Here is a 21,856-nt window from a genome sequence, read left to right on the forward strand (position 1 = left end):
AGTCTGCAGGCTCTGACCGTCTCCTGTACCAAGTCTGCAGGCTCTGACCGTCTCCTGTACCAAGTCTGCAGGCTCTGACCGTCTCCTCTACCAAGTCTGCAGGCTCTGACCGTCTCCTGTACCAAGTCTGCAGGCTCTGACCGTCTCCTGTACCAAGTCTGCAGGCTCTGACCGTCTCCTCTACCAAGTCTGCAGGCTCTGACCGTCTCCTCTACCAAGTCTGCAGGCTCTGACCGTCTCCTGTACCAAGTCTGCAGGCTCTGACCGTCTCCTGTACCAAGTCTGCAGGCTCTGACCGTCTCCTCTACCAAGTCTGCAGGCTCTGACCGTCTCCTGTACCATGTCTGCAGGCTCTGACCGTCTCCTGTACCATGTCTGCAGGCTCTGACCGTCTCCTGTACCATGTCTGCAGGCTCTGACCGTCTCCTGTACCATGTCTGCAGGCTCTGACCGGCTCCTGTACCATGTCTGCAGGCTCTGACCGTCTCCTGTACCATGTCTGCAGGCTCTGACCGTCTCCTGTACCATGTCTGCAGGCTCTGATCATCACTTGTATCATGTCTGCAGGCTCTGATCATCACTTGTATCATGTCTGTAGTCTCTGATCATTGCCTGTACCATGTCTGTAGTCTCTGATCATCGCCTGTATCATGTCTGTAGTCTCTGATCATCGCCTGTATCATGTCTGTAAGGATCCCAGGGTAATGAAGACTTTGTGGGGGGGAGCATCTCTGTGGTCATTGCCATAGAAACATTTGTAAAAGGAGATGAGTTAGTAAAATGACCACACCCACGTGGGGGCGTCAGAAATATTTCTGCACCCAGGCGCCTGTGACCCGAGGTTCGGCCCTGTATGTTGGACAGATTACAACTAGAGGGCGACCGATATATCGGTTGGCCGATATATCGGCCGATATTTGGCGTTTTTAAATTAATCGGCATCGGCCGATTTGTGCTTTAAAAATGCCGATTTAAACTTCAGCACCGCGACTTGCAAAAAGCTTCTGTAAGCTGCCTGAAGCTTCCCGTAGAAGACCTTCTCTCTCTCCTGGGCAGCCTGCCAAGTTTTAGAAAACATATACAATGTTGCTACTTATCAATTAACTGAACTCCGTGTAGGAGAATTCTCAGTTTAACCATTTAAAGGCTAAATCTTTTTTGACACTTGATGCTTACAAGTAAAAATCCTGTATTTTCTGCTAGAAAATTACTTGGAACCCCCAAACATTATATATTTTTTTTAGCAGAGACCCTAGGAAATAAAATAGCGATTGCTGCAATATTTAATGTTACACGGTATTTGTGCAGCGGTCTTTCAAACACATTTTTTGGGGAAAAAAAATATACTTTAAAAAAAAAAAAAAATAAACAGTAAAGTTAGCCCATATTTTTTTTTTTCGTCCAAAAGTTTTCATTACCTGTTTTTGTGTATTACATTTTATATATATATATATATATAAAATGTAATACACAAAAACAGGTAATGAAAACTTTTGGACGAAAAAATAAAAATATGGGCTAACTTTACTGTTTAGCCCAAAAGCGCCTGAAAAATCGGCTTAACATATCGGCCCAAAAAAATCGGCATCATAAATCGGCTATCGGCCGCCGCGATTTCTAAATATCGGCATCGGCCAGAGAAAAACCCATATCGGTCGACCTCTAATTACAACTGATGTAAATCCATGGATTCCATTTTCATTGTACATACAATAAATGTTTATTTATTTACATAAAGGTTTCAGGATTTGCGTTTGTTGCGGTGAAAATCGCTTCCTTTCATTACTCGGTGAAATAAAGACATGACAGAGCAGGTGTTACAAACAATCCTTTTATTGGGTTTTTAAAATAAACTAAAGTTGTACAATTGAAAGAACGGTTTTGGCACTACGCTATACAGTGGTTACATTGCTGTGCTGCTGACAGCTGGTAAATACTGCACTAGTACTCTGCTGTGCTTTGTCACTTGCTCAGCAGGTAGGCATTTAATGAACAGCATTCCTTCAAGGAACACGATACACATCATTAAGAGGGATGAAGAGTTCACCGAAAATGAGAAAGACATTTTTTTTTTTTCATGTATAAAGTACCTTGCTTAAAAACATGTCACCTGGTAACATATTAGATCAGCAACAGGAGCATAGCATAGGGAGGGACTGCTGAAAAACCTGCAGATGATGAACGGAGATATATATACACATATATATATATATACACACACACAACAGGGGATTCCATAAAGGAGTAGGACAGGTAAAGTGGAAGTGCTGCCAATAGCCAATCATAACCCAGCAGTCAACTTTATAGTATAAATGAGAGAATTAAAAAAAAAAAAAAAAAAAAAAAAAAAAACACCTGATTGGTTGCTATGAGCAACACACCAACTTTTCCTCTCCTCCACTCTTACAGAATTCCCTGTTCCTCTCGGGTCATTTATTTCCAAGCACGCCTCGCATAGCGTTATGGGCTGCCCAAGGTTTGTATACATATATAAAGTATATATACATTTAGTTCTATAAAAAAAAAAAAAAAAAAAAAAAGGTGCTTTACACTAAAGAGCAAAGAAAAAAATAATAATTTAAAAAACACAAAATATGGCATTTGACCTGAATACAAAGCTTTAGCTTAAATGTCCGCAATGCGACTTTTTACAAACCAATGTTATTTTCATGTAAAAGACGGTTTGTACAATGATTTATTACTCTACTTACCTACAGTTTGTACAGTTATGTAACATTTGCAACAAAAAAAAGTCATAGCGAGTCCCTGTGTTATGTGTCACACCAAAAGAGTCCATACAGTCCGTTCATATACAAGAGTCTCATTATCAATCAAATCACTCGGCGCGCATCAATCCTTTGCAAGCGTAAATCTTTTGCTCTAAAAATTGTCCAGGAGCCCTGTTCTCCTATGGTGGGCTTAAAATAAAATTAAAACAAACAAAAAAAAAAAAAAACTCAATCCACTTGGGGCAGCTGGGGACACAAATTTAAAATCTGAATCATCCTTCATAGGGTGTCCTAAAAATAAAAAGGACATAAACATGTTGAGAAGACATTAAACACTAACAACAATACTCAGAGAAATAACTATACAATCAACAACCTGTGCGCTACCTCTTTAAAAAAAAAAAAAAAAAAAAACAATTAAGAAGTCACGTGATCAGTGATGCAACACGTCGGGAGGAAACAGGTGACGTCACTTCATGGTAGCGGCCCAGACTGGAAGTTTGCTTTGGATGTACGTTCATGTGTTCTTACACACGTACATGAGTGCAAATTTAATGTGAGTTTTTTTTTTTACCTTTTTAATAAATGAGATTTGTAGTCAGTATTACACTATGCAGAGTATCTTATATTTTCTATTTCAATGCTGAATGGCGAGAATAGAGGAGTCTACAGAGAGTCTGGAGATTCTTGCAAGGAAATGAAACTGACCTTTTTGGGGCATAAAGTGTATCTGGACCAGTGGTGTCACTAGGGTCAGTGTCACATGGTACTGTAAAACATGGTGTCACACAACCCCCCCCCCCCCCGTTTTCTAAAAGTGCGCTAAAGATGCAGCACTTTTGGTGCGCTTTCAGAAAATGCAAAAAAAACCCGCAACAACCTAATAGAAATCTATGGGACAGAACTGCAGGTAAAGCGTAGGAAACCCTCTTTACATTACACAACCCTGCACCTCTGGCTCCCCTTAACATTACACAGCCCCCTGCATCACTCAGCCCTTAACATTACACAGCCCCCCGCATCACTGGACCCCTTTACATTACACAGCCCCCCGCATCACTGGACCCCCTTTACATTACACAGCCCCCCGCATCACTGGACCCCCTTTACATTACACAGCCCCCCGCATCACTGGACCCCCTTTACATTACACAGCCCCCCGCATCACTGGACCCCCTTTACATTACACAGCCCCCCGCATCACTGGACCCCCCTTTACATTACACAGCCCCCCGCATCACTCACCCCTTCACATTACACAGCCCCCCGCATCACTCACCCCTTAACATTACACAGCCCCCCGCATCACTCACCCCTTAACATTACACAGCCCCCTGCATCACTCACCCCTTCACATTACACAGCCCCCCGCATCACTCGACCCCTTTATATTACACACCCCCCGGCATCACTGGACCCCTTTACATTACACAGCCCCCCTGCACATTACATAGCAGTTTTTAAATCCAGAAGTCCACAATGAAGACCCTATGCCCACAAACTAGTTAGGTTTGCTACATGTTTTACTGGTTGATTCATCCATAAGAGCCTGCTCAGGACTCATCCAGCAAAGCAGCCATTGGGAACTCAGGAGATTCTTACCTTTCTATGCATAGTAGCAAGGAGAAACCAAGAGATCAGTTAAAACCACCAGCTGGTCATCTGTAAACTGCTGCTTGTGCTCTTGCCAATTGTCAAGGTGTGTTCTCCGGAAGTTAGATAAGGTTTTCTTTACCGTCATCTGAAAGCAAAGAGGTTTTTGTTTCTTTTTAACATTCATGTTACTTGGCAGACCATTGATTTCAAAGGGTCTGGTTTACATATACAGTGGGATCCTCGGATTGGAGTAACGCGTTAACGTGGCCATTACCTCTATGGGCTGCGGATCATTGAGATGTGCGCTCAGATCCATCAGCAGTTGTGGCATCCATGTCGGGACATCATAAGGGCTTGATAAAATGCAGGCACTGAGCCCCAGAACACCAGCATGGCGCTTCACCAGATCTGCTGACAGAAATACAGCTTGGTAAATGTCAGATAGAATGCTTAGCCGGAGAGCAGCAAATCTACAGAGAGCCTCCTTTGTTACACGTGTTGTATGACAGACATACGGACATTCCATACAAGACATGCGGACTAGAATGTCTGTCCAATAAATACACCATATAATGCAGCTATAAAACACAAATACAAGGTATAGGAATTGGAGAAGAACAAGACAAGGATTATAGATTTACAGTTACAGTCCCTACTTTACATACTTGGATCCTTTTACCACTGGATGTGTTTTTCAAGCGCTAAATAACGCCTGTAAAGCGCCTGAAAAATGCCTTCCGTGTAGAGCTCCAGCGCTTTTACACTGGGGCGGTGCGCTTGCAGGACATTATACAGCATGTTTGGAGCGATTCAGGAGTGGCGTTATACACCGCTCCTTCACCGCCCCCTGCCTATCAATGGACACCGCTGCCGAAGCGCCTGCAAACCGCTTCAGCACTTTGAGCCCATTTAACCCCTTCTTCTGCCGCTAGCGGGGGTTAAAAGCGCTGAGCTATTGGTTAAAATGCACCGCTAAAACTAGCGGCGCTTTACTGCAAACACGGCCAGATGCCAGTGTGAAAGGACTCTAAAAGAGGAAGTCAACCAACCCTCTCTGCGACGTAAAAGCATAATGGGCCAGTTTGCATCGCACACTAGCCCATTATTTTGCACTTAGCTGCAAACAAAGCCCGCAAGGTCCCCGCTGGTCTTCGTGTCCATCTTCACCCCTCCTCCTTCCGGGGCTGTGGACTCCGACTCTGTGACTAGCCAGAGTCCTGTGACGTCACTCCAGCGCATGCGCGCGGTAGCCAGTGGTCACGGCACAGGCTCTTTAGAAACTGCAGGATCGTGCCGCTTCTTCAGTGTGTATGAGCCGATGACGTTGGCGCAAGCGTTTACGGTAAATATCTCCTAAACCATGCATGTTTAGGAGATATTTCCAGTACCTACAGGTAAGTCTCATTATAGTCTCACCTGTAGGGAAAAGTGGTGTGCAAGGGTTTACAACCACATTAAAAGTGGCTGCAAAGCTTCCGATTTTTTTTTCTGAACTTAAAACAACATTTCATACTTACCTGCTCTGGGCAATTAGTTTGCACAGAGGAGCTTTGATCCTCTTTTTGACCCCTGCCTTTCAGCGAGTGCCAACGGGGGCACTCGTGTGGGCTCGATCATGAGCCGCCCTGTCTGTCTATAGATCTCCCATATAACATTATATTTCGGAAGGTCGTAGATAATTTTTTCGCTTATTGGGTAGAGCTAAAGCCCAGTAACCAATCTTCCTTACTGTTCAGACATAAGGCCATATGAAGTTTTGGGTTAAAGAATAATACCTGCAGAGGGTATGGTGTCCACAGCCGTCCCGAGGTCTCTCTTGCGTTTCTTTGGCAATCTGGTTTTGCAGAGCTGCTCAAAGTGTGCTTGCATAGAGACGTCCATTGTCAGAAAGCTGCACTGCAGAAAGCCACTCAGGGTGGTGGCAGCCATCTCTCTCACCTGAAACAGAGATCACCATATATTGTGTGTTATACATGTTCCTGATACGAAGAAAGGCACAATTCATTTACAGAACATGTTTATTGGAAACGATATGTTCAGTTTTGACCAGTGAAAGCTTTATAACAACTATTGTTAATATAGGAGAGAAAAAGTCACATTTTTATTCTGCAATTTATCTTGATTTTCATGACTCTATGGTGGCAAACCTGAGAGGTAAGAGGAGGCCTTAAAGTGGATGTAAACCCAAAACTTTTTATTTTTGATGTCACAATGTAGAGTATAAGATTCCCTATCATCTGTGCAATCCTCTTTTAATGTTCAGTGAAAATGAACAGAATTCCAGATAAAAACTTGCCAAATTATAAAGTCTGTTTCTCTGTTCTTGCTTTGTGTTACAGGTTATTTACATATCCTGGTAATATACAATGAACTTTGGATCACCTCATATTATGATAAACATAACACAACATATGATAAACATGTCCAAGCTCTAGATATGTAAATAACCTGTAACACAAAGCAAGAACAGAGAAACAGACTTTATAAATTTGGCAAGTTTTTATCTGGAATTCTGTTAATTTTCACTGAACAATAAAAAGAGGATTGCTCAGAGCTGGATTAACTCTGTGTGGCAAGACTGGGCACCGATGATAGGAAATCTTTTACTCTACATTGTGACATCAAAATAAATATTTTTTGGGGGTTTACATCCACTTTAAGGCCGCTTTCCCACAGGCTTCAGCTTGTATAAGGGCAGCGTGAAGATCATTAGCGGAGCTTTCAGAAAGTTTTGTTGAAGCTTTTAACCACTTGCCTACTAGGCACCTTTACCCCCTTCCTGCCCAGGCCAGTTTTCAGCGCTGTCGCAGTTTGAATGACAATTGCGCGGTCATGCAACTCTATACCCAAATTAGATTTTTATCTTTTTTTTTCACACAATAGAGCTTTCTTTTGGTGGTATTTAATCTCCTCTGGGTTTTTTCTATTTTGCTAAAGAAAGAAAAAATTAAAAAAAAAAAAAAAAAACCCCACAAAAAAACCCAAACATTTTTGATAGTTATAACATTTTGCAAACAGGTAATTTTCATCCTTCACTGGTGGGCACTGATAGGTGGCCCAGATGGGGCAGCCCCGATAGGTGACACTGATAAGTTGCACTGATGGGCGTTGTGTGGAACAGCAGATGCAGGGCCGAAACAACTAATCGATAACTAATCGATTATGAAAATAGTTGTCAACTATTTTCAGAATCGATTAATCGGCCAGTTGATTAGTTGGCCTGCATATAGTATGCATTATTTGTTTACATATCAGGAAATACAGTGATACATACATGTCACTAAGTGCCTGAGAATTTGTGAATATGAAAGTGTGAGGAGCAATGCCTCATGGGACATGTAGTCCTGGGCAGGAAGTGAGTGGTTCTAAAGGCAGAAGTTTTTTTACCTTACTATAGCGGGCGCTCTATACTATACTTTGCAGCTTGCTATTGAGGCACTCTGAAGACAGGAGGAGTCAGAAGCATCGGTGAGGGACCCCAGAAGTGGAGGATCTGGGCTGCTCTGTGCAAAACCATTACACAGAGCAGGTAAGTATAACAAGTTTGTTTAAAAAAAAAAAAATCACTTTAAAGACTCTGTGCAGGGAAGATCAGCATCTGAACCCAGAGAAAGTGGAGGTAATAGAAGGCATTGCAATTACTGTAGTTGGTTCTTTATATTTACCACTGCATATGAATATTTAAGAATACATTGCCTTTTTTTTATTTACATATTAACTAAATTGTACACCACACTTTTAATATTATCCGATTAATCGAAACAATAATCGGCCAACTAATCGATTATGAAAATAATCGTTAGTTGCAGCCCTAAGCAGATGTCCCTGTTAACGGCTTTCCTCCTTTCTCTTCATGCTGTCAGCGTGAAGAGAAAAAAAAGCCGATAACCAACTTCTGTTTACGTCCGTAATCTGCCGTCATTGGCTGACAGCTCATTATGTGGTAAAGCTTATTTATTTGCAAAATTTTACAACAGAAAGAAAAACGCTTTTTTTTTTTTATGTGCAGTCTTTTTTTGTTTATTTAGCAAAAAAAGAAAAGAAAAAGAGTAGTGAACACTAAAAGAAAACTATTTGTGTGATCAAAACGATAGAAATTTTGTTTGGGTACAGTGTTGCATGACTGCGCAATTGTCAAAGTGCAACAGTGCTAAAAGCTGAAAATGTATCTGGGCAGGAAGGGGGTTAAAGTGCCCGGCACTGAAGTGGTTAATTGCACCAAGTGTAATTTCTGTCTGCGGCTTCATTCCTCTGCCATTGCATTAGTCACTTCTGACAAGTTTTCCCTGACACCAAGAGGAAAAAAAAAATAAGTTGTCAGGGGAGGGAGCTCCACCACACAGCCACAGCTCTCTTCCCGCGTGCTGTGTGAAAGGGATGTGTCCCTTTTCTCCAATTAACTCTCAGAGATCTCCTCACTGAGCTCTGCAGAGTGCAATTTCAGCTCTCCACCCCCTGCTTTCTGACAGCTCAGAAAAGCTTTATAAATTCTGAACTTTATCTGCAGTCTTCTCTTCTTTACAGCCATTTACACAGGTACAACATATGTAGGAGGATTGGTTTCATCCATGTGTAGCACCGGAGGCCAGTAACTTCACTGAGCATATGCAAGACTTTACAACCACTTTAACCACCTCCCACACGCCATAGAGTAAAATGACCCACTCTTGGCACACGTGCACATCTGTGGGTGCACACGGTGTGGCGATGTGCTGTGTCCCTGGAGAAAAGCACATAACCGATGACAAAGCTCTTTACCTATGTGATCAGCTGTGTCCAATCACAGCTGACGACATGTAAACAAGTAAATGCCAGTTATCGCTCTCTTCGGCTCACAGGGGAGATCTGCACAGATGATCAGGACGCTGATCATCAGTGCCCAGCAGTAATGCCAGTCAGTGCTCAGCAGTAGTCAGTGCTGCCAATCAGTGCTTTACCGATGTGATCAGCTGTGTCCAATCACAGCTGACGACATGTAAACAAGTAAATGCCAGTTATCGCTCTCTTCGGCTCACAGCGGAGATCTGCACAGATGATCAGGACACTGATCATCAGTGCCCAGCAGTGATGCCAGTCAGAGCTCAGCAGTTGTCAGTGCTGCCAATCAGTGCTTTACCTATGTGATCAGCTGTGTCCAATCACAGCTGACGACATGTAAACAAGTAAATGCCAGTTATCGCTCTCTTCGGCTCACAGGGGAGATCTGCACAGATAATCAGGGCGCTGTATATCAGGGATGCCAGTCAATGCTGCCCATCAGTACCACCTATCAGAGCTGAATATTCGTGCCTCCTCATGAGTGCTCATCAGTGAAGGAGAAAAATCACTTATTTACAAAATATTATAACAAACTAAGAAAATGTTTTATTTAAAATGTGATTTTTTTTTTTTTTTAGCAAAAAAACTAAAAAACTAAAAAAAAAAAAAAAACCCAGTGGCGATTAAATACCACAAAAAAAAGAAAGATCTGTCATAAAAAAAATTATAACATTTTTATATGGGTACAGTGTAGCATGACCGCGCAATTGTCATTCAAAATGTGACAGCGCTGAAAGATGAAAATTGGCCTGAGCAGGACGGGGGTGAAAGTGCCGGGTATTTAGGTGGTTAAAGTGGTTGTAAACCCTTTAAAAAAAAACTCTGCAAGACAAAGGCATTATGAATTACTAACCCGAGATCAAAGCCCCCGCAGTGGTCCTCGTCCCCCTCCCCCTCCAGCGGCGACATCACTCCCGGGGGTTACTTCCGGGAATCGCGTCTCTGGCGCTGTGATTGGCCGAAGCCGCAAGGACGTCACTCCTGCGCATGTGCGCGGGACCCACCGGTAACGGCACGCAGACTGAAGCAACGGCACATAGGTGCCATTGCTTCAGTTTGCCCCAGTGCGCATATGCCGATGACATCGGCACATGCAGGGGACAGGGGATATCTCCTAAACCGTGCAGGGGACAGGGGATATCTCCTAAACCGTGCAGGGGACAGGGGATCTCTCCTAAACCGTACAGGTTGGCAAGTATGATGTAATGCAAGATTATTGTGGGGGCCCCCCCCATGTATCTGGGGCCCCTGGGAAGTGCCCAGGAGTTCCCTTGCATTAAGATGGCCCTGGTTTTATAACTAATGGCTAAACTGCAAGGCAAGACAAGTTCAAGTGAAAGCTTAGCAATGCCAATCTCCTTTTCTCTGCAACAGAAAGGGTTAAACACGTTAGCGCGTAATCATCATTAACGAGAGGCCACCGTCACTAATAAGTACATATTGTTACATGATAAAACGTAAACAAAGAGGCTCATCTGCTTAGTGAACAGAGCCGGTCCGGCACGCTGCATGTAATGTGCCATATTACAGCAAATTATCTCCTTGAACATTATGTTCTAGAGCCGCGCAAATCAGTAAGTGTAGCGGCAAGTGCTGTTCTAATTAAATAGACCAACTTGACAATAAGCTCATTTGCACGTCCATCGCGCATTATTAAAATGTGATCAAATTGATTAAGAATCGTCAACCGTATGAAGAGGGAAAGTATGTCAGAAATTCTACTGACAATTTGCCGGCTCCACTCGGGGGACGGCATTAAACGAAACATGACGAGAGGATGGAAATGGCAGAACGGGAGGAGGCACGGCTGCAAAGTGAACACACTCGCTGGGGAACGTGACATTTGTCTCTCGCTGTTCCCGAAACTCAATTCCAGGTTTTGTACATTGTAATTATTCTCAGACATGCCAGAAATGGGTCAGTCCTTTTCTCCCTGCGGACTCCCTCCTTTGCATATATGAAAATGGTTTAATCTGCCCGTTACCATACTGTACTCACTCGTATTGGTTCAAGAATTTGCAACGCTAACAGCTCCTCTGCACCACATGGAAAAGACCGGGCGAGCACCAAAGTTCTTTTTTATTTGTGTTTTTCTGTGTTGGCCACTTATTATTAACCACTTAAGCCCCGGACCTTTATGTAGCTAAAGGCCCAGGCCAGGTTTTGCGATTCGGCACTGCGTCGCTTTGACAATTGCGCGGTCGTGCGACGTGGCTCCCAAACAAAATTGACATCCTTTTTCTTCCCACAAATAGAGCTTTCTTTTGGTGGTATTTGATCATCTCTGCGGTTTTTATTTTTTGCGATATAAACAAAAATAGAGCGACAATTTTGAAAAAAATTAAAAAATTTTTACTTTTTGCTATAATAAATATCCCCCAAAAACATATATAAAAAAATTTTTTCCTCAGTTTAGGCCGATACGTATTCTTCTACCTATTTTTGGTATAAGCGTTTATCGATTGGTTTGCGCAAAAAATAGGGCATAGTTTTTTTTTTTTTTTTTACTAGTAATGGCGGCGATCAGTGATTTTTTTCGTGACTGCGACATTATGGCGGACACTTCGGACAATTTTGACACATTTTTGGGACCATTGTCATTTTCACAGCAAAAAAATGCCTTTCAATTGCATTTCTTATTGTGAAAATTACAGTTGCAGTTTGGGAGTTAACCACAGGGGGCGCAGTAGGAGTTAGGGTTCACCTAGTGTGTGTTTACAACTGTAGGGGGGTGTGGCTGTAGGTCTGACGTCATCGATCGAGTCTCCCTATAAAAGGGATCACACGATTGATGCAGCCGCCACAGTGAAGCACGGGGAAGCCGTGTTTACATACGGCTCTCCCCGTTCTTCAGCTCCGGGGAGCGATCGCGAGGGGGCGGCTAGAAACGAATAGCCGCGCCCTCGTCCCGGATCGCTCCCCGTGGGTTTCCGACTGCCGCATGTACCGGGGGGGGGGGTCCCGATCAGACGTACATGGAAAGGCAGGGACGTACATGTACGCCCATATGCCTGTACGTGCCATTCTGTGGACGTACATATACATGCGGCGGGCGTTAACCGGTTAAAGGGGTTGTAAACCTTCGTGTTTTTCCACCTTAATGCATCCTATGTATTAAGATGAAAAAACACCTTGCAGTGTCTGGCCCTCCCGTTTTACTTACCTGAGCCCGGAATTTCCGTGGGCGTGTCCCCGTCATCCTTCTCTCCACGGAGTCCTGGCTTTGATTGGATAGATTGATAGCAGTGCAGCCATCGGCTCCCGCTGCTATCAATCAAATCCAATGATGTAAGCGCCGGGTGGTGGGGCCGAATCATACACTCTGGGCGTCTATGGACACCAAGTGTATGACTCAGGAGCGAGCCCGCAAGGTAACCTTCTTGGGAGAGATCTTCCCAGAGGGGGTTATCTAATGCGGGGAGGAGCCATGAGAACCGCCGTGGGACCCCAGAACAGGTGGTTCGGTGCCACTCTGTGCAAAACGAACTGCACCGTGGAAGGTAAGTATGACATGTTTTTTATTTAAAAAAAAAAAACGCAAACCTTTAGTAGCACTTTAAATCAAGCAATGCAACAAGAAGATTGCTGAGGGAAGTCATAAGGCTTGCTGTGGCTCAGTTAACACAAATAGATCTCTTCTCTTGACTGGTGAGCCTTTCAGCCCGAGTCTAGTTTTACTCATAAAAGTAGCTACAGTGAAGGGGGGGGGGGGGGGGGGAGTATTTGATCCCCTGCTGATTTTGTACATTTGTCCACCAACAAAGAAATGATCAGTCTATAATTTTAATGGTAGGTTTATTATAACAGTGAGAGACAGAATAAGAACTACCCAGAAAAATGCATTTCAAAAGAGTTATAAATTGATTTGCATTTTAATGTGTAATAAGTATTTGACCCCTTCACAAAACATGACTTAGTACTTGGTGACAAAACCCTTGTTGGCAATCACAGAGATCAGACATTTCTTGTAGTTGGCCACACATCTCAGGAGGGATTTTGTCCCACTCCTCTTTGCAGATCCTCTCCAAGCCATTAAGGTTTCGAGGCCGACTTGGTAACTCAAACCTTCAGTTCCCTCCAGATATTTTCTATGGGATTAAGGTCTGTAGACTGGCTAGGCCACTCCAGGACCTTAATATGCTTCTCCTTGAGCTACTCCTTTGTTGCCTTGGCCGTGTGTTTTGGGTCATTGTCATGCTGGAATACCCATCCACGACCCATTTTCAATGCCCTGGCTGAGGGAAGGAGGTTCTCACCCAAGATTTGACGGTACATGGCCCTGTCCATCGTCTCTTTGATGCAGTGACGTTGTCCTGTCCCCTTTAGCAGAAAGACACCCCCAAAGCATAATGTTTCCCCCTCCATGGGGATGGTGTTCTTGGGGTCATAGGCAGCATTCCTCCTCCTCCGAACACTGCGAGTTGAGTTGATGCCAAAGAGATTGATTTTGGTCTCATCTGACCACAACACTTTCACCCAGTTCCTCTCAATCATTCAGATGTTCATTAGCAAACTTCAGACGGGCCTGTGCATGCGCTTTCTTGAGCAGGGGGATCTTGCAGGCTCTGCAGGATTTCAGTCCTTCATGGCGTAGTGTGTTACCAATTGTTTTCTTGGTGACGATGGTCCCAGCTGCCTTGAGATCAGTGATGAGATTCTCCTGAGTAGTTCTGGGCTGATTCCTCACCGTTCTCATGATCATTGAAACTCCACGAGGTGAGATCTTGTATGGAGCCCCAGACCGAGGGAGACTGACAGTTATTTTGTGTTTCTTCCATTTGTGAATAATCGCACCAACTGTTGTCACCCTCTCACCAAGCTGCTTGGCGATGGTCTTCTAGCCCATTCCAGCCTTGTGTAGGTCTACAATCTTGTCCCCGAAAATTCTTGGGCAGCTCTTTGGTCTTGGCCATGGTGGGGAGATTGGAATCTGATGGATTGCTTCTGTGGACAGGTGTCTTTTTTACAAGTAACAAGCCGAGATTAATCTCAGCGCGTAACCTATATAGTAGATACCTGGGATTTAGAAATCCTGCCGATTGACAGGGGATCAATTACTTATTTCACTCATTAAAATGCAAATCAATTTATAACTTTTTTGAAAGTTATTCTCCATCCAATCTGACAGAGCTTGAACTATTTTGCAGAGATGAATGGGCAGACATGTCCATCTCTAGATGTGCAAAGCTGGTAGAGACATCCCCAAAAAGACTGCCAGCTGTAATTGCAGAGAAAGAGGATTCTACAAAGTATTGACTCCGGGGGGCGCCATACAAATGCACACCACAGATTTGTAAAAGAAAAAAACTGAAAACCATTTATCATTTTTCTTTCATTTCACAATTATGTGCCTCTTTGTGTTGATCTTTCACATAAAATCCCAATAAAAAACATTTACGTTTTTGGTTGTAACATAACAAAATGTGGAAAATTTCAAGGGGTGTAAAAACTTTTTCAAGACACTATATGAGGGAAACAAAATATCCAATACAGTACATAGGAGCTTTTACAATGCGGAAGCTGGTTTTCCTAAAGGTACTACCACGGCCTTATCCCTATTATTACATTCTGGGCTTAGGCATGGTAAATGGCCAATTGACACATAATGTACATTACCTCCAACTGTTCATCAGCCATTAGTTGTAGAACCAACCACCTGACGCCTTGAACAGCTTCTTCATTGTGAAGGAATATGAAGAGGTTATAGAAGACCATTGTCTGGATATACGTCAGGACTGTGTATCTGGCATGCCAGGAGCTGCTTCTTGCAGTCTAAGGGAAAACAAGAGCAAAAGAATAAATCATAATTTCATAGTAATATTGACTCGCTTTCATTAAGGGATATAGCTTGATGATAAATGACCACTTGTCGCTCCGCCTCACTGGCTGTGATTGACTGTACTGAGAGCCAATGGTGTCTCAGCCAATGAGGAAGGAGACACCCAGGAGAGCCGATGCTATAGTGCGCATCGCTGGATCGAGATCAGGCTCGGGTAAGTATTAGGGGGGCTGTGGGGAAAGCTGCATACTTGAGCATCTTTTTACCTTTATGCATAGAATGCATGAAGGTAAAAAACCTTCAGCCTTTAGACTGATTTAAAGGGGTTGTAAAGGAATTTTTTTTTTTCATAATAAGCTTCCTTTACCTGCAGACATTCCTCTTTTCACTTCCTCATTGTCCGTTTTTGCTCAGAAGTTGCTCTATTTCTTCTCTGTTCTGTTCACTTCCTGCTTGTCTGATTTTACTGACCACCGTGATGGGAGGCTTTACTGCGATGGTCAGTGACGTGCTCGCCTCCTCCTGGGAACTACATCTGTGCGGCAGGACGCTCTCTACGTGTTAGAGACTTCAAGGAGGTGTGAATTACTGGGCGTGCCGCAATTCATACTGGGAAATGTAGTTCTTACATGAATGAGCGCCGCAAACCAGGAAGTGAAAGAGAACAGAAACTAAAATGCCGGAGGCGATATAGATGAAAGAATATAATGGGTATTTACTCGTTTTTTTAACAGAATCATTACACTATTCTGTCTCTCTACCTTGCAGACATTAAAGCGGGAGTTCCGCGGGAAAACAGTTTTTTTTTAAATACTTTCTTGTAACGCTGGTGGTACAAAGAAAATAGTACTCACCAGTCTCATCATCGCAGCCGCTAGCAGGACGATATCCCTCAAAATTAGATTTTATAAAATTTCGTGATGGACATTACCATCTTTACTCCGGGCACTCTGGAGTCCTCCTGTACGATCATTACTTACAATGGGCGAATTGTATCCGCCCCCGGTCACATGACCGTCACATGACCCGGTGCAGTCATGTGACGTTTGAAATCTCTCGAGATTTCTCCTCTGGCTGCTGAAAGGAATAGTGTCTCGTCATCGTCCAGAGACACACGTGATAGCTCCCCAAAATTCATTGCGGTGCAAAGCGACACGCCCAGTCCCGCAACCCTAGAACCAGGAAGTGCCTGGACGAGCAGCCATAAAGAAGGTATGGAGATTTTTACAATGTTTTTTGAATAGCCAAATCGTTATGTACATCGGGGGGACTAGTGAATCGGACAAAGTGACAAAATCGGGTGAACCTCCACTTTAATTTTAGGCAAAATTTTTTTTTCCTTTAGTGACCCTTTAACTCCCTCCCAACATATGCAACCATTCTCTCTTTGGACAGCTTGGAATAGCTGAGCAGGAGAGGAGTGGGAGGAGTTATAATCTTAAGAGGGCCGGCCTTTAGTTTTCTATGTGCCTAGTGTCCATTTCTCCTGTAGATGGCAGGATAAACCTAGGAGGCTTAATTATCTGTGTCCCTGAATGGATTCTACGGTGAATCCAATTTTTTTTTGACATGGCTTAAACCAGTAAAAGGAAAGAAGATAACATTGGAAAGCTGATAAACTGCTTCTATGAACGTTACATTGCACCGTGCCACTCACCTGTTTCAGCACTTCTAGAGCCATGGGCACTTGCTCGGGGTAGAGTAACCCTTGAGACATCAGGGATAAACACATTTTGGCATCTCTCTTTAGCTCGTCGTAGTTTGTGTCATTTTCAACCGGTGCAATCTGACCAAAAAAATATTTCGTTAGCATATTACCGCAAAAATCGTTCTACAAAGGTGTCAGCACAGCAAAGGTTGCCTACTATAAAATAAGAGTAGAACATTTGCAAAGGCCAATTTTGACACCACTTTATATAACGATATATTTATTAGTTAAAGAACTGCATCTGAGCATCACAAACCAAAAACACTATTAATTTATGATATTCATAGCAACTCCCCCATCCATCCATGTCTCAATGCTTTATTTTCCTGAAAAAAAAAAAAAAAAACTTTGGCTCTAATAGGTTTCAAAATTGGGCACTGAACATTGCGCAATGAGCCCACCCAGGTGTTACAACAGCGAATGAATATTCGCTATTAAAAAAATGCCTGTGGAGGGCAGGGGAAGGGAAAGCCATCGCTGCCGAGCAAGGGAAGCCGCCGGCAAGTGCTCCAGACCCGACCGATGGGGGGTGTCGTGGCACTGTTTGCGGCAGATTGCTAAGGCCAGAAATGCTAGGTGGGTGTTTTTCAAAGTGATTTCTCAGCAAAATAAAAAATGGAGATCCGGATGGATGGGGGAAGTTTGCTTTGAATATAAAAAAATTAATAGAATTTTTGGTTTGTGTTGCTCAGATACAGTGTAGTTCCGCTTTAATGATCTTGAATTGTAAAGAAGGGAGGGGAGACATATAACTGCACTAAGTGAGCATGTGTGACATATAAGAAACCAGCACAAGAGGTAATAAATGGGAACTAACTGCACATGTCCTATAATGTGTGTAGATAATCTTCATAAACTGACCATAATGTGTGTAGATAATCTTCATAAACTGACCATAATGTGTGTAGATAATCTTCATAAACTGACCATAATGTGTGTAGATCATCTTCATAAACTGACCTTAAACAACAATGGTAGAAGTTGTAACTGTTCTGGGACAGCCGTACAGAATGACCGCCCAGCACTCGCCATGATCCACTTCAGTACTGCAAAGTAAAAACAGAATGAGACGACATATCTAGACATGTATAGGAAAATATACTATCTCACACATTAAATTATTTTTACATTTCCAACATTAACCACTTCCATACAGGGCATTTTCACCCCCTTCCTGCCCAGACCAATTTTTTGTTTTCAGCACTGTCGCACTTTGAATGACAATTGCGTAGTCGTGCGACGTGGCTCCCAAACAAAATTGATGCCCTTTTTCCCCCCATAAATAGAGATTTCTTTTGGTGGTATTTGATCACCTCTGCGGTTTTTATTTTTTGCGCTATAAACAAAAAAAGAGCGTCAATTTTGAAAAAAAAAAAAAAAAACACAATATCTTTTACTTTTTGATTTAATAAATATCAATTTTTTTTTTTTTTTAAAACAATTTTTTTCCTCTTTCGCAATAAGCGCATTTGATCGGTTTGCGCAAAAGTTCTAGCATCTACAAAATAGGGAATAGAATTATGGCATTTTGTTTATCTTTATTTTTTTTACTAGTATTGGCGGCGATCTGCGATTATTTTTTATTGTGACCGTGACATTGCGGCGGACATATCTGACACTTTTGACACATGGGACCCATTCACATTTATACAGCGATTAGTGCTAAAAAACTGCACTGATTACTGTGTAAATGTGACTGGCAGGGAAGGGGTTAACACTAGGGGCGCTGAAGGGGTTAATATGTTCCCTAAAGTGTGTTCTAACTGTAGGGGGAGGGGGACTCACAAGGGGAGGAGATCGATGTGTGTTCCTCTGTACTGGGAACACACATCGGTCTCCTCACCTCTGACAGGACACAGATCCATGGTCCTGCCGTGATTGCGGGCAATCGCGGGTGCCAGGCGGACATCGCGGCCGCCGGGCACGCGCACTGGGTCCCGAGCAATGCGGCGGGGGCGCGCACGCCCCCTAGCTGGCCGAGAAGGCAAGGACGTCATATGACGTTCAGTCTGAGGGACATTTACAATGACTCAGTAGGGAACAGGTTAAAGTATAAGTTCACCTGTCCAGAAAAAAATAACAAAGGCACTCATTTTGTCAGAAGTAATAAATTTGCATTCATTATTGTTTCCTGCAGGAGCCTGAAAAGCGTTGCACCCCTGATCTGAGGATCTGGGGTGCAATGTCAGGTTTCTGTAGACAAGCACTGCAGCTTTTTGCCTGTAACGCTTAGGCTCCATTCACACCTTGGCGTATTTACGCCCGACGCTTGTGCCGCTGGAGCGGTGATTTTACATTGTTGTCTATGGAGATGGTTCACATCTCCACGCCGAACGCCGTACGCCTGAAGCTCAAAACAAGTCCCGGAACCTTTTTTTCAGGCGGCGTTCGGCATAGACAACAATGTGTTGTAAAAAAAAAAAAAAAAAAGGTTAAAACGACCTGTTTTGTCGCGGCAAATCACGGTACAATACGCCGCAATTTGTCGCGGCAAAATACGCTGCCTTATAGTGTGAATGCAGCCTAAATCGGCTTTGACAGCTGCAGAGCAGTTCATTCAGAACTACAAGCCGTCAGCTGTGGTGGATGATGGTACTTGTAGTTCATTCATTAATAGGAAACTGTTGGCGGGTGAAAAAAGTGATCCCCCCTCCCCTCCTCTCACACTAGGAGAAGATCGGTGGAACTGGCAGGAGGAGCGGGAACATGTTATATATTCCACCCCAAGTACAGGTGTAACCTGTTCCAAATTAACCTCTTCCTGCCCGGGCCATTGTAAAATGACACCCGAATAGGAGCCCTATTGCTCCGAGGACGTTCCTCCCAGAACAGGCCGCCGCAATCTTTCATTAGCTGTGTCCATCGGACACGGCAGATGATTGATCACTGTATCGGGCCACTGCTGGTGGCGACCAACCACAGCAGAGGACATGAAAATTGTAGGCAATGAATGGATTCGATTCATGCTATTCACTGCGTACAATTGTGCTGCAAGCTGCGATTGGTCACAGTGATCACATGGTACAGACAGGGCAAATCACAGCCCATCTGCGCCATGTGGTTAGCTGTGGCCAATCACAATACACACCATTTCATTCAGTAAAAATGTTTGCTTATAGCAGTAAAATACACTGCTATAAGAAACCATAGTGTTTAAAAAATTAAAATAAATCCCGATTACCTCCCCAGAGTAGTATACAGAGTGTTACTATGGGTGTTCTGATCACAAGTAAAAAAAAAAAAAAAAAAAAAAGGATATATTGATTGGACTCAAACTTTCCTACAGACTAAATAATATACACCGATTTAGGCAATTTTCACCAAAGAAATGTAGCAGAATGCATTTTACACCAAATTTTTGAAGAAAGATTATTTACAAAATGTTATAATAGAAACAAAGAAAAACAAAACTTTTTTTTTTCAAAATGTTCACCCTTTCTTCGTTTCTGGTGATCTGGCCAGTAATGCACCTCCTATATTAGTGAGACACAACTCTGGAGGAATGCGCACAGGAGGCACACCAGCACTGTCAGTCTGGAGGGGAGGATGTACTTAAACTTACTAGCAGATTTGGATACACTAAAAAATTGAAGCCAAACTCCAGCTCACAATTTATTTTCAATTAAAGCAGGTTTTTTTCTTTTTAGGATAAAAGGTTTTAAATGAATCAAAAAAAAAAAGCTGATCATTTAAAATCACCCCTGCCAGTGTTAACAACTTCCATACCAGGCACTTACGCACCTTCCTGCCCAAGCCAATTTTCAGCCCTGTCGCACTTTGAATGACAATTGCGTGGTCGTGCTACACTGTACCCAAATTTTATTTTTATCATTTTTTCCCCACAAATAGAGCTTTCTTTTGGTGGTATTTGATCACCTCTGCGATTTTTATTTTTTGCACAACAACTAAAAAGAAATTTTTGAAAAAAAATAAATAAAAAGTTTATTTTTTTCCTGTTAATTTTTTTGTAAAAAAGTAAGTTTTCTTCTTCAATTATGGGCACCGATGAGGCGGCACTGATGGGGCGGCACTGGGCATAGATGGGCACTAAGAGGTGGCACTGATGGACAATGAGGGGTGGCACTGATGGCATTGCTGGGCAGCATTTCAGTCAGTGCCCATGTTGCCAGTCAGTGCCCATTTGTGGGCACTGTTTGGCATCGATTGTGTTCAATTTTTTTTTGTGCCCATTTTTGCTCTATTGAGCACCGGGGGGCACTCCCTGGTGGTCCAGTGTTGGCATCCGAGGAGGGGTTGCGCTGATAAACAATCAGCGCAAACCCCCCCGTCAGGAGAGCCGCCGATCGGCTCTCCTCTACTCGCGTCTGTCAGACGCGAGTGAGGAAGAACTGATCAACGGCTCTTCCTGTTTACATCGTGATCAGCCGTAATTGGACACGGCTGATCACGTGGTAAAGAGCCTCCGCCGGAGGCTCTTTACCGAGATCGGAGATGAAGGGTGTCAGACTCACACCCTGCATCACCGATCGCCACGCGCCCAGGATTTCATAACCACTTTCTGGACGTCAATTGACTATTGACCGGGCGGGAAGTGGTTGGTCTCATCCATGTAAACTGATACATTCTGCTGGACAGCTTGTGCTTGTAAAAAAAAAAAAAAAAAAAAAAAAAAAAACACAACACAGACTTGCTGGCTGGATTTACCAAATGATAATAGAAGCCTAAAAAAGAAAACTAATGCAGCCATCACATTTAAGAATTGCTAAGCTGCAATAAATGTTAGCTTTTGTGTTTAATACTGCGCTTTAAGAATAGAAAAGGTGGAATAACATGCATATTTTGCCAGCTTCTCGGAGAACTCTACTTGCTCTTTTTGTTTCAATTTCTATAAATGATGCTGCAATAGATTTCATGATAAATTACAATAATAGAAAGAATCGGGCCCCAAAGTATGAAGCGGGCCCCAAAGTATGAAGCGGGCCCCAAAGTATGAAGCGGGCCCCAAAGTATGAAGCGGGCCCCAAAGTATGAAGCGGGCCCCAATGGTCACTTACTGGTCTTCATCATTTTAATGCCCTGAGTTCTCTCATCCTGTTCTTCAACCCCATTCTCCTCCATGACGTGGTTTTGGATCTCCTCGTCGACCTCCATTAGAGGTCTTAGCTTCTCAAGGACCCGGGCAGTAAATTCAGAGATACGCGGAGACTTGGTGGGCGCCGTGTTTGGCAAGCAGACATCGATCATGAAGATGTAGGTCAGAACACT

At 43.3% G+C, this 21,856-nt stretch overlaps 1 protein-coding gene across 4 annotated transcripts in view; it reads right to left on the reverse strand.

Moving 5' to 3' along the window:
• Positions 1–1,815: 1,815 nt before the first annotated feature.
• The window catches only part of PSME4 (proteasome activator subunit 4), a 300,232-nt gene continuing 280,191 nt past the window's right edge, over positions 1,816–21,856 (reverse strand). For 2 of the 4 annotated variants that reach the window (XM_040351636.1, XM_040351638.1), the window contains 8 exons: positions 21,646–21,854; positions 17,591–17,676; positions 16,580–16,708; positions 14,760–14,915; positions 6,101–6,263; positions 4,600–4,733; positions 4,332–4,470; positions 1,816–3,020 (listed from right to left, as the gene is read on the reverse strand). In XM_040351636.1, the coding sequence (XP_040207570.1) occupies positions 4,336–4,470; positions 4,600–4,733; positions 6,101–6,263; positions 14,760–14,915; positions 16,580–16,708; positions 17,591–17,676; positions 21,646–21,854 (1,012 nt within the window). In that variant the 3' untranslated portion in view covers positions 1,816–3,020; positions 4,332–4,335. Of the gene's footprint in view, positions 3,021–4,331; positions 4,471–4,599; positions 4,737–6,100; positions 6,264–14,759; positions 14,916–16,579; positions 16,709–17,590; positions 17,677–21,645; positions 21,855–21,856 lie in introns of all 4 variants that reach the window. The other 2 variants (XM_040351635.1, XM_040351637.1) reach the window with 1 other exon arrangement.

The sequence above is a fragment of the Rana temporaria genome, chromosome 4 (assembly GCF_905171775.1).
Source record: "Rana temporaria chromosome 4, aRanTem1.1, whole genome shotgun sequence".
Lineage (NCBI taxonomy): Eukaryota > Metazoa > Chordata > Amphibia > Anura > Ranidae > Rana > Rana temporaria.